Source organism: Corythoichthys intestinalis, chromosome 13 (genome assembly GCF_030265065.1).
Source record: "Corythoichthys intestinalis isolate RoL2023-P3 chromosome 13, ASM3026506v1, whole genome shotgun sequence".
Classification (NCBI taxonomy): domain Eukaryota; kingdom Metazoa; phylum Chordata; class Actinopteri; order Syngnathiformes; family Syngnathidae; genus Corythoichthys; species Corythoichthys intestinalis.
In genome coordinates, this window is record NC_080407.1 from 24430719 (window position 1) to 24443913 (window position 13195).

The 13195-nt window shown below is 38.1% G+C and overlaps 1 protein-coding gene across 1 annotated transcript; it reads right to left on the minus strand.

Moving 5' to 3' along the window:
• Positions 1-211: 211 nt before the first annotated feature.
• LOC130927768 (uncharacterized) lies at positions 212-6614 on the minus strand. Its single transcript, XM_057853770.1, has 3 exons — positions 6427-6614; positions 6030-6143; positions 212-2606 (listed from the first exon to the last, which is right to left on the minus strand). Exons 1-3 carry the CDS (start codon positions 6458-6460, stop codon positions 2107-2109), a joined length of 648 nt encoding a protein of 215 aa, XP_057709753.1. The 5' UTR covers positions 6461-6614; the 3' UTR covers positions 212-2106.
• Positions 6615-13195: the final 6581 nt, after the last annotated feature.

The window sequence follows — 13195 nt, forward strand, 5'->3', positions numbered from 1 at the left end:
ATTGCTCCCTCAGACATGCTAACAGATGAATCATCAACACAACCTGCCTGCCTGCCTGCCCGCGTCCCTGACAGAATTCTGTCAAGGACGCGGGCAGGCAGGCAGGTTGTGTGGACCCAATTGCAGGGAAACAAAAAGTGGCAAGGCAGGTGGCGGTGAACTCAAAAAATGTTTTAATGATATCTAACAAAAACACAAAGTACAACCAAAAGCACTGGGGATCAAAAGGGCAAGATTCAAACAAAACTTACTTAAATCGGAGGGACTGATACACGAGGGCTTGGACAGGGCTTGACTCAGACACCAACACAGACATTGACGAGCACATGGGCATTGACAATGACGCAACAAGGAATGAAAAGAAACTGGGAGCCTATATACACACACGCAGACAAGGGGTAACGAAGCAACGAGGAACAGGTGAGCACAGGAGGATGCAAGTTCAGTGATAAACTAGGAGAAGGCACAACAGGTGAAATTAATAGGCAATCACGGGGACACACTAAGAGGAAACCAACACAAAACCTAACATTTTTCTCCAGTGTGGGTTCTTTCGTGACTTTTAAGTGTTGCTTTTGAGAGAATCCTTGACCGCAAACTGAGCAGGAAAAAGTTTTTAGCCAGTGTGGGTTCTTATGTGTTTTTTTAGGGTGCTCTTCTGACTGAATCTTTGATCACAAACTGAGCAGGAAAAAGGTTTTTCGCCAGTGTGGGTTCTTTCGTGACTTTGTAAGCATTGCTTTTGAGAGAATCCTCGACCACAAACTGAGCAGGAAAAAGGGTTTTCGCCAGTGTGGGTTCTTATGTGTCGTTTTAAGTTGCTCTTGAGACTGCATCTTTGACCACAAACTGAGCAGGAAAAAGGTTTTTCGCCAGTGTGGGTTCTTCTGTGTTGTTTCAAGTTGCTCTTGCAACTGAATCCTTGTCCACAAACTGAACAGGAAAAAGGTTTTTCGCCAGTGTGGGTTCTTTCGTGACTTTGTAAGTGTTGCTTTTGAAAGAATCCTTGACCACAAACTGAGCAGGAAAAAGGTTTTTCGCCAGTGTGAAGTCTTGTGTGTCCTCTCAAGTATTTCTTTTGAGCGAATCTTTGACCACAAACTGAGCAGAAAAAAGGTTTTTCAACAGTGTGGGTTCTATTGTGGACTTTCAAGAATTGCTTTTGAGCGAATCTTTGACCACAAACTGAGCAGGAAAAAGGCTTTTCGACAGTGTGCTTCCTCATATAGACCCTACTCACCTACGTCACAAAATGGGCGTGTCGCTGTTTCCGGCCGCCATATTGTACCTCTTTTTCAGACCTATTCTCATTGTTTTCTATTAGTCGAGCAAGTTATAGAGCAATTCATGGAAGCCCCGGTGTTATCTGACGCTGTAAACTCATTGGATCCGTTGCATAAAAGGCGTTACGTGGAAAAGCTTCAGTTTATCCATTCGCCAGATCCGTATTTGATGCCTAAATCGATGTTTTTCGACCCGCTGGCTTCGCCTGACATCTGATACCCACACAAAATCAGCCTATTCTCACGAAAGTTTGAAAAACTTTAAGAGCTTGGAGGCTTATAAATGCTACGTTGCTGGTTAGGTGAAACACGTCCTCGTACACGAAAATTCGGCAGGAATCTTGTGCTCGGAAGGTGAGTTACGAAATTTTCAATTGAAAATCTTTTGTTCTTGCTAACATCCACTGTCAAGTCTAATGTATTTCATGTCATTTGTCAATGGAGCTAGGGCTTTTAATGTTTATATGGTTTAGCGATAGCACTAACTACATACATACGTGTATGTTGTCGGCGATTAGCCTAGCAATGATCTTAATTGTGGTTGTCAGCCCGAAACCCTCTAAATATATATTAAATGCATCTTACCAGATATAAAATGACTACTACATAATCTGTGGTAGTCGTTTGGAGCCCAGTTGTCTCGTCGAATTGCAGCAGTCAATCGCGGCCTCCTCTTCGTGTCTCTCGGAATACGGTAAAAATTCAAGTCTCTCCGTCTATCTTCTCTGTTTTTGCAACCGACCGCCACACACGACTTCACCATTTTGAGTATTAATGTTGACGAGCAGTAAAACGTGCAATAATAGGAAGAATTTACGAAGCGCTAATGCATTTCTATGGCGAGTATGCGGACATCATGGCGCGGGGGCGTGGCTGTGACGTCACGTGAGTAGGGTCTATACGAATGACAAGTTTGCTTGGTAGGAAAGGTTTTCCCACACTGAGAGCATTTGCGAGAGAGTTTGTCGTCACTGCGAGAGTTCTGATGACCATCATCATTGTAAGGTGAGTGTGATGTGGTGCCACTTCTGTTTGACGGAGTGATGAAAATGTCTGCCTGCAATCCTTCTGTTGAGCTGCTGCTGCAGCCGCTTGGAGGCTCCGCCCCTCTGCCAGCCTCACTTGGACCATCTTCACTCTTCAAGGGCTCACCATTTGACCTAGTGATATGCTTCTCCTCTTCCTCCTCCTTTTTGATTGGAAGTTGCTTCTGTTGACAGGGCTCTGGCTCCTCCTCCTCTTTGATTTGAGGGAGCTCAACATCCTCTTTAACGCCAGGAGATTCTGGCTCCTGCCGCTCAGCACCAAGATATCCTCTGAAACCTGCCAGCACAAGAAAACCATTGATATATTTTATGAACTACCACAGAGTCTGAAACAAGAACAGTGATCCCTTGCGGTGTTGTAGATTCAGTGCATGGTGCGGTTTTAAAAACTATTTATCAAAAAAAAAATGCTAGTTATGGTATTTGGTGACACTTCATTTGACAGTGGCACCATAAAACTGTCATAAGACCAAGTATGACATGACACTGCTATAAATGTTATTCAATGCTTATCACAGATATCATTTTGTGTCATCCGGGATATGATCTCACTTTTGAATGGATGTAAAAGATCCGAGCTGGACATAAATGGAGTTAGTGACATAATTTGCCGGATAACACTTAACGACATCTGTCATATGCACTCATTAACACCCGTGATAGTGTCATGTCATAATTATGACAGTCTTACGGCAGTCTTATGATGTCACTGTCAAATAAAGTGTTTCCTATTAACCTAATAAATAAACAAATAACCTGCATTGGACTGTAAGCCGCAGGATTTAAAATAAGGGAAAAAATGTAGCGGCTTGTAGTCCGAAAATAACGGTACCTAAATTGTGATATCGACCTACCGTCGTTACCCTAATACCAGAGGTGGGTAGTAACGTGTTACATGTACTCCGTTACATTTACTTGAGTAACTTTTTGAGAAAAATGTACTTGAAAGAGTAGTTTTACTAAGCTCTACTTTTTACTTTTACTCAAGTAGATTTGTGAAGAAAAAACACTACACTTACTCCAATACTTTGGGTCACACAAGAGTCGTCACATTTTTCCTCTTTATCCTACATATTAGATGTATTTATTTTTTTTGCCAGCAATGCTAAAAGTCGAGAAGTGCCCGGTGTATTACCGGAGTACCTCTATCGATTTCACCAATGAGACGTCGCAACAATAATCACAATACTCCATTATACCAATCAGACGCAATCTTCGCGCCTGCCTGTTCAATCATGTGGTGTCTTTAAAGCACCGTAAAATGAGAAGTATTTGATATAGATTGCTGCCCTCAACATGACTCGAAAGCGCGGATTTTAACCTCTCTTCCAGTTTTTATTTGGCATCGATCCGGAAAACCGGAGACATTGTCCTTTTAATTTCAAAATACTAATTATGAAGGAACGCTTGACTTTTCAAACTCGGAACTATTTTTCCACTAGAGGGCAGTCATGCTCGTGGGACGAATAATGCTTCATTTATTAATTTTTTTCTCTTGTTGGAATTCAGATTTCTTTGGCTTAATGTAGTTATGTAATGGGTTATCGTACAGTATCATTACAACAACAGTCCACATAGATAACTTTGCGCTCAGACAAAAAAATATTGTTTAAAAAAAATCCCCCCAAAATATAAGCAGTTACTCACAATGTACTCATTACTTGGGGATTATTTTCACCAAATACTTTTAACTTGCACTTGACTACATTTTTTTGGACGACTACTTTTACTTTTACTTGAGTCATATTGTTTTGAAGTAATGCTACTCTTACTTGAGTACTAAAATTTTGGGCTTCTCTACCCACCTCTGCCAAACACTGCTAATTCACACTCTGATATTCTGCTAAAACCTTAAAATATGACCAAGACCAATGAGAGAACTAAATGTTGTTTAATGCCAAGTTTACAAAATTCTTGATGAAAAATGCCTTGGGCGGCAAGGTAGGTCAGGTGGTTAAAACTAAGATCTACTAATGAGTAAAATTGATCAATTTTCTGCACTTTTTTAATAAAATTCATTAAATTCTACTCAGTGGTTCTTAGCCGATTTAAAAAAAAAAAAAAGATTTGAATGCAGTTCATAAACTATTTAATTTTTGTCGATTCAGTTCAGTTCCATTTATTATTATTATGTGTTCTGTAAATATGACTGGACCCTGATCAGTTTCTACAGTACATTGAGTGTAATACACACACACATATATATATTGGGGCTGTCAAAATTATCGCGTTAACGGGCGGTAATTAATTTTTAAAATTAATCACATTAAAATATTTAACGCAATTAACGCATGCACGGGACGACCTACTCATGCATTGCCGCAAACAGACTAAAATGGCGCCATTTCTGCTCTTGCAACACTCTTTAAAATAAACTGCTGTATTTTAAGCCAAAAGAATTGTTGTGTTTGAAAGAACAATGTCTTTATGCTGCCATAGCAGATTCATGGCACATTAACTTCCCGAACTATTTTTAATTTGTCCGTTTTACCCTCAAACCCCCCATTTACAGGCGTCGCGCAACCGCTTTTGTTTCAACCGATCCATAAAACGTAGATAATTAATTATATTTATTTTTCAAAATGTCTGTCATTTTTAGCTTAGAATCATTAATAAATGTCTAATATTTTGTTTTAAAAAATATATATATATATATTCTCTCGCATATTTTAAACTTTTAAACAAATTACGTCACAATGAAAAAAATGGTGTCTGTAAAAAAAAGTCGCGGATATCGACCTCATAACTATCGCTTAATTGTATTTTTTTTTTGTTACTATCGCATTTTGTCCAATATGTTAGATGATAAATAATCAATCCAAACAAAGTAAATTTGACCAAAAAAAAAAAAAAAAAACAACGTTTAGAAGGGTAAATATATGAAAAAGAACATCTCGATCACTCCTTGATGTCTGCGATTTTTGCATCGCAGCCCTTGTTATATGACCATGTTTCACACATAAAATCCCCCCAAAAATCCAGCTTTGGCCATTCACAGCTGTGTCTTGACACTCAGTGGTACATGCTACGTGAAGTTTTTGGATCAAAACAAGATAAGTGCACGATAATATCTCGTTAAAGTCATTGCGTCTGTAATTCTGCTCTCGCGTGTTCTCACCTCCAGATAGGGTGTTGCTTTTTGAAAAACTTTTATTTCATTTTTTTTAAAAATGCCCTTCTGTTCAAAAATTTTTCTTCCCCCAGAAAATTGAGATTTTAAGCTTTCCAATGATGTATCACACATGCGTATTGCACAATTTTGAAAGTTGGTGAAATTGGGGATCTCAGAGCGGAACTTCAAGTCACCTGAGTGTTTTGTGTTTTCTGCCATGTATATATATATACACACACACACACACACACACACACACACACACACACACACACACACACGTATGTATATATATATATATATATATATATATATATATATATATATATATATATATATATATATATATATATATATATATATATATATATATATATATATATTGTAATTACTTCAAACAAAGCAAATTATTTACATATAAGGAAATCTTTCAATTTGTCGACGCAGTGGTGCAACCTTATGTTAGCTAACGAGTGCATTGCACGGTTACTAAGTTAGCAACACCACGATATAAAAGGAATGAAAAATATTTCATTAGACTGATAAACATTTCTGTACTAATGAGGAAAAAGCATTGCTCGGGATGACCTTTAATGTATACGAACTCTTCTTCATCCTTAATGGATGGGGACCCTTCCTCCTCGTCCTTGATGCGTGCAGACTCCGGGTGCTCAGGATAATGGGCTTGGCTGACATATGGATCTGCAAGACCACAAACAAATCGTATTTCTTCATTGCAAACTTGTGTCCCCAAAGTTGATTTCTGTTGGAGAAAATTCATCCTTGCTATTTTTTTTGTTTGTTTATTCGTTTTTGTTGTCTTCCAATCCAGCACAAAAGTCATTTCAAAGTGGTTGACATCACATTAACTGTGATTAAAAATTCCAATCCCTTGACAGCACTACTGTTAACATTAAAAATCAATTCTCATCACCGCGATCTGGCATGTACAGTGTAGCCTACTTATCATCGAAAGTAAACCAACCTTCTAGTCTGTGGAGAACAACCTTAGCGTGCATTAATTTGCACTCAGTCCAGTGTCGGCGACGTGGGGGCTCCTCTTTCACTCCGCAAAGTTCCTCCGCTCAACGTGGACATTGTTCCCACTTGATTTCTGAATGCTAAGACGAAGTTTAGCTCGTGATCTTTTAGACCATAATGCTAGACACGTCGTCGAGAAAAGAGGAAAAAAACGGCGAGTCTTTATCTTTTGTCTTCTTTATTTCTCTGATCTCTGTCGCTTATAAAAAGCCAATCGGGAGTGCGGCTGTGGCAAGTGAGTCAACATCGCACAGCCAATCACGAGATTAGCGCCAAGCAAGTCAAAGTCTGCGCAGCCAATCACGAGCGTGGTCCGATTACGGAAGAGGGGGGCTGTTCAACGTTGTCGACTGTCGCTTTCTTGTTTTTTACCATCGCCCTTGACCGACATTCCTGTGGGGTCGCTATCGGTCGCTAATGGAATTGTATATGTGCATTGTATGTATTTTTTGTGCCTTTGCGGTGCATATACGATGTTGATGTTGCATGATCTGAATTATTTTCTGTGTTAAATTAGTATTGTGGACTATTAGTATTGGGGATTGTGATATCATTGACGGTAGTTTCAAATTTCGGCCGCTAGATGACAGCATTCGTCCATTTGTTGTAAGCCAATTCAGTCATAATATGCTTGTAAATTAATGTGTGAATTTGTATATTCCTGATTAAATTGAAATCGATTATAGTAATTTAGCGTATCCCTTTTTTATTGTATTGTTTCCAGACTGATTTCATACCTTATGCCCTGTGGAGTTACAATTCCTCATTTTTTTGTACATCAAGGAAGATTTGGATGAATATTAAGCAAATTAAAGCCATTCAAATTCAGCAGTGGATTCATGTCACCTTTCTACTGGTGCTTTGATTAGCACACCATCCTGTTTGCAATTAGTCCTTACAACGAACTAGCCCTTCCACGTCACATCAAGAACAGCAACAAATGGTGTGTTTTATTTGAATTCTCCTTCCCTTTAAATTGCTCCAAAACCTCATCTGTTCCGATCTGCTTTTAATGTATTGATGCTTCATTATTCTTATTATTGTGTCTCTGTCTTCTCTTATAAATGTGATTTTTATATACATTTAACTTTTAATTCCATGGTTGGTTTATTTTACATTTTATTGTTATTTTGTGTGCGTTACTCCCAACATTGATGATGAGTGCTATCTGAAGAACACCATCCCGACTGTGAAGCTTGGAGGTGGTGGCATCGTGCTTTGGGGGCGTTTTCTGCGGATGAGACAGGACGAGTGCACTGTATTAAAGAGGGGATGACTGGGGCCCTGTATTGTGAGACTTTGGGGAACAACCTCCTTCCTTCAGTCAGAGCATTTAAGATTGGTCGTACCTGGGTCTTCCAACATGACATTGACCCAAAGCACACAACCAGGAAAACCAAGGAGTGGCTCCATCAGAAGCACAACAAGGTTTGAGCATGGCCTAGTCCAGGGGTTGGCAGCCCAAAATGTTGAAAGAGCCATATTGGACCAAAAAAAACAAATATGTCTGGAGCCGCAAAAAAGCCTAATAATGAAGGCAACACATGCTGTATGTATCTGTATTCGCTATATTAGCCTACAATCAAAATGACTAAGATGGCTAAAAATACATAATGATCCTTCTTGATTTAATGTTTATTTTCCCTACAGTGCATCCAACGCATCAATGTGTGATTACTCTGTTGTATGATGCGCTTTTATGAAATTATAGAAATACAAAATGGAAAGTGCATAAAATGCCCGTTATCTGGGCATGTCTTTCTTTCATTTCTCAGTTTGGTTTTTGAAGTATGCAAATAGGTGTTCTGATATGTTGATGAATGACTCCTTCATGTACTTCATGTACCATCTATGAACGGTTTTCTACGCTTTACTATCTCCCGGGCAGTGTTGTCAGTAACAACTTACTGTTACTAAGTAACGCGTTACTGTAATCTGTTTGCTTTCTTCAGTAACGAGTAATCTAACGCGTTCATTTTTCCAAGCCAGTAATCAGATTAAAGTTAGTTTCCCTAGTGCCTGTGCGTTACTATTTTGTTTTTGCCTCATAATGTTGACTCACAATGTTCGACTTCACTCACAATGTTCGACTTCCTTCCGACTTCCTTCCGGTATGCAACTCCATGCGGTCCATGAGCTGTTGGAAAAAGTTGGCTGTGCCATTTCCTGCATTTACTTTTGTATTTTTCGGTGGTCTGTGTTGAACTAACACGAATACCTGGCTGACAGAGGATGTTGTGGTTTTTTGTGGAGCTTTAACGTGTCTGACGGGCTTGATACCACAAGCAAGCGCAGCGGGCTAGCTGACGTTAGCCAGCTGCGGAAGCGTCGGACCGGAGTCTTCTCCACTCCTGCATGAAGTGTGCAGAAACGATATCAAAATGCCACCGAAGAAAAGCCCGACCCCAGAGGAGTTTGAGGAGTTAAAAACCTCCTCAACTCATTGGCTGGTGATGTGACTGCTGTCAGGGCGCAGCAGGAGCAGATTCTGTCGCTACTGGAGGAAGTGAAACTTTTGCGTATCCAAAACAATGAGAAAGACCGGCGCATCTCCGATCTGGAGCGCCGGGTGGACGATCTGGAGCAACACACCCGTATGAATGATGTGGTCATCACGGGAATAAAAATCAAGCCACGTTCATATGCGCGTGCGACGGCCGCGGACAGCGGGGAGCCCGGTGAAGAAGAGACCCGATCAGTGGAGCATCAGGTGGCATCCTACCTCCGAACCAAGGGGATAGACATGGACCTGGAGCACATTGAAGCATGTCACCCGCTGCCTACGAGGAGCGAGAGACCACCAGCCGTCATCATGAGGTTTATCAGCCAAAAGAACAAGATGACACTCCTGAAACAAGGCCGCAAACTGAAAGGCACGAACGTTTTCATAAATGAGCACTTGACGAAAAGGAATGCAGACATCGCTAGGAGGGCACGACTATTGAAAAGGCAAAACAAGATCCAACATACCTGGGTAACAAACTGTAAGGTTTTCATCAAACTGAATGGAAGTCCTGAGCAAGCTAAGGTATTGGTGGTGAAGAATATGGAAGATCTGGATAAATTCAACTAGCACTACTCACCAATCCGAACATCTGTTTAAGGTAACTTGCTTAATGCTTAACACAACAAAAACAATGACTGCACCAGGAAATGAAATGGACATGCTAAAGGAAATTCTCCAACATAAACAAGTGGAACTGGAAACATGCGAATATGTTGAACACAGCACAATCGACTTCATTTCAGATATTGAGCCTGATAATTTTCTTTCAAACTCCATCAAGAAATGTGATTATTATACACAAGAACAATTTAAAAACAGTGTTATATTGGAAGGTAAGCTGTCTATTATACATTTCAATAGTCGCAGCATGTACAGTAATTTTGATTCCATCAAAGAGTATTTAAATGGTTTTGCTCAGCCCTTTGATATTATTTCCATTACTGAAACTTGGTTTAACAATGATAAAGGCATACATTTTGAGCTTGATGAATATGAGTTAAGGTATATGAATAGAGATAATAAAACAGGGGGCGGAGTAGCCTTATATATTCACAAAACCTTGAAATTCACAGTGTTATCAGATGCGACATTTACAGTTGATGGAACCATGGAATGTCTAACAGTGGAGATTCAAATAGAAAAACAGAGTAATATTATCTTGAGCTGTGTATATCGAACGCCTGGTTCAAGTATCGAAATGTTTGGTGAACTGATGGAAAAAACAATTTCCACCATGAACCACAAAAAATTATTTGCCTGCGGTGACTTCAATATTGATTTATTAAATCCATCTAAACTGAAAACCATTGATGATTTTATCGATACCATGTACAGTTTATCACTATACCCGACAATAACTAAACCGAGCAGAATAACATCACACAGTGCTACTGCCATTGATAACATCTTCACTAATACAATGGACAACAAAACCACTAGTGGCCTTTTTGTTTGTGATATCACTGACCACTTGCCTGTGTTTACTCTATGTAATTGTGATCATAAGAAATCTAAGGTTTCTGTTGAAGTGTTTTATAAACGCATAAAAAGTGACGATACAATTAATGCATTTAATAACAGTTTAGCACTTCAGGATTGGAGAACAGTTTACAGTGAGCCGAGTGTAAACAGTGCTTATAGTAATTTCCTTGACATATTTATCTCTTTATATAACAAATACTGCCCTGTACAAGAATTTTCTATAAAGAAAAAACAAACAAAAAGTCCCTGGCTTACCAAAGGAATAATTAATGGTTGCAAAAAGAAAAATAATCTTTACAAAGTATTTATTAAGCTGAAAACAGAAGAATCAGAAATAAGATATAAGACGTACAGAAACAAATTAACTGAAATTATAAGGGCAAGTAAACAGTTATATTATAGGAAAAAATTATATGAAAATAAAAACAGTATGAAAGGAACTTGGGATGTGCTCAATAATTTAATTAAGAAATGTCCTACTCAACTGTCATATCCAGAGTACAGTATTTTATTGGCAAAAATGGCAAACAACATAATATGAACAATATAGTAAATGGTTTCAATGATTTTTTTGTAAATATTGGCCCAGAGTTGCCTTTTGACATTCCGGACCACGGAGGTGGCGAAGGATGTGTAAGAATTGAACCAAATCCACACTCACTCTTCCTCTCAGCAACAAACGAGCAGGAAGTGATTAATACTGTCCTCAAGTGCAAAAGTAAGCGATCTACCAATTGCCATGATCTTGACATGACATTGGTTAAGGGAGTCATCTTTAACATTGCAAAACCATTAACTCATATCTTCAATTTATCATTTCAATCTGGCTGTTTTCCTGAACAAATGAAAATTGCAAAAGTAATACCACTATTTAAAAGTGGCGATAAATATAGTTTTAACAATTACAGACCAATTTCTCTGTTGCCCCAGTTTTCTAAAATTCTTGAAAAACGTTTTAATTCTCGACTAGAAAAATTTCTGGAGAAACATAAAATAATAAATGAAGGCCAGTATGGTTTTAGAACTGGAAGAACAACTTCAATGGCTATGATTGAAGCAACTGAAGAAATCACTAATGCGTTAGATCAGAATAAATATGCAATTGGTATTTTTTGTGATCTAAAAAAAGCATTTGATACAATCAATCACCAAATTCTGATTCATAAACTGGAAAAATATGGAATGTGTGGGGTTGCAGGCAATTGGTTAAAAGATTATTTAAACAAAAGGGTGCAGTATGTCAAAATGGGACAATATACATCAAAACAACTTGGTATTGCTTGTGGTGTTCCACAGGGGTCAGTGTTGGGGCCAATATTGTTTAATCTATATATAAATGATATTTTTAATGTATCTCAATCTCTAAAACTTATTCTTTTTGCAGATGACACGAATGTGTTCCATAGTAGTAATAATTGTAATGAGTTGATTGAGGTCGTGAACAAGGAGCTAATTAAAATTAAAAAATGGATGGATATAAATAAATTATCATTAAATTTAAGTAAAACCAAAGCTATGATGTTTGGTAGCTTTAAAACTAATCTTGATTTGCATGTAATTATTGATGGTATCCTAATTGAAAACGTAGATGTGAATACATTTTTGGGTGTCACAATTGACAGTAAGCTGACCTGGAAACCCCACATCAGACATATAAAAACAAAAATTACCAAAAGTCTCTCAATTATAAATAAAGTTAAACAATTCCTTGATGAGAACACACTCTGCACTTTATACTGCTCTTTGGTTCTCCCATACTTCTCATATTGTGTTGAAGTCTGGGGAAACACTTATCAGAGCACGATAAATCCTTTAGTTACCTTACAGAAACGGGCCGTGCGGATCATCCATAAGGTCGGGTTTTTGGATCATACACATAATTTGTTTATTCAATCAAAGCTGCTAAAATTTAACGATCTTGTAAATTATAATACCTCAATAATCCTCTATAAAGCATTCAATAAATTATTACCAATTAAATTGCAAAACTTTTTTACAATGAAAGCGAGAACTCATAACTTGAGAGGATATGGAGACTTCAGAATACCAAAAATTCGAACAACTCGTAAAAGCTTTTGTGTGTCTGTGTGTGGAGTGAAACTTTGGAATAATTTGGGAATGCAACACAAGCAATGCCAAATTATCTACAAATTTAAAAGGTTATACAAACTTATGGTCTGGTCACAGTATACCGAAATAAGGTCTTAATTACATCAATAAATTGTCTTGGAATGAGTGCTGGTTGTTTTTTACCATTGCTGGTATATTGTCCGTGACCGTTGTTGGTATAGTTATTGTTGCCATTTATAATTTGTTGTCCTGTGTCTGTGGCCTTTACCATTGTTGGTATGGTTTTACTTTCATTTACCATGTTGGTATGAAATTGTTTTTGGTTTGGGTGTTGCCTGTGGTAACTTCATCACAAGGGACAAAATTTGGTACAAAACTGTATATGTGCAAAACTGTTTGGACTGATTTTTTGGTGGCCTACATTTTTGGAAGGAAGTAGCAAGAATTTTTTTGTTCTTAATTAGATAAGAATAGGGGTGGGATTAAATAAGTTTTCTTCTTCCCACTCCTTTTCAGGCATGTAGTTGATGTTGTAATGTTACTCAGCTTTGCTGCTCTTTTTTGTTACTTTATTATATGAGCTGTATATATTTGTTGTCTTGACAAGGAATAATGGCCTGAAATAAACGAATGAAAAAAAAAAAAAAAAAAAAAA

Bases quoted from the DNA above. Each gene is read 5' to 3' on its own strand.
- LOC130927768 (XM_057853770.1), bottom strand. From the start codon at position 6,460: ATGCACGCTAAGGTTGTTCTCCACAGACTAGAAG. The intron at 6,144-6,426 runs GTTGGTTTACTT...GTGGTCTTGCAG, and splicing joins TGTTCTCCACAGACTAGAAG to ATCCATATGTCAGCCAAGCC. The intron at 2,607-6,029 runs GTCATCCCGAGC...TTGTGCTGGCAG, and splicing joins AGAGTTCGTATACATTAAAG to GTTTCAGAGGATATCTTGGT.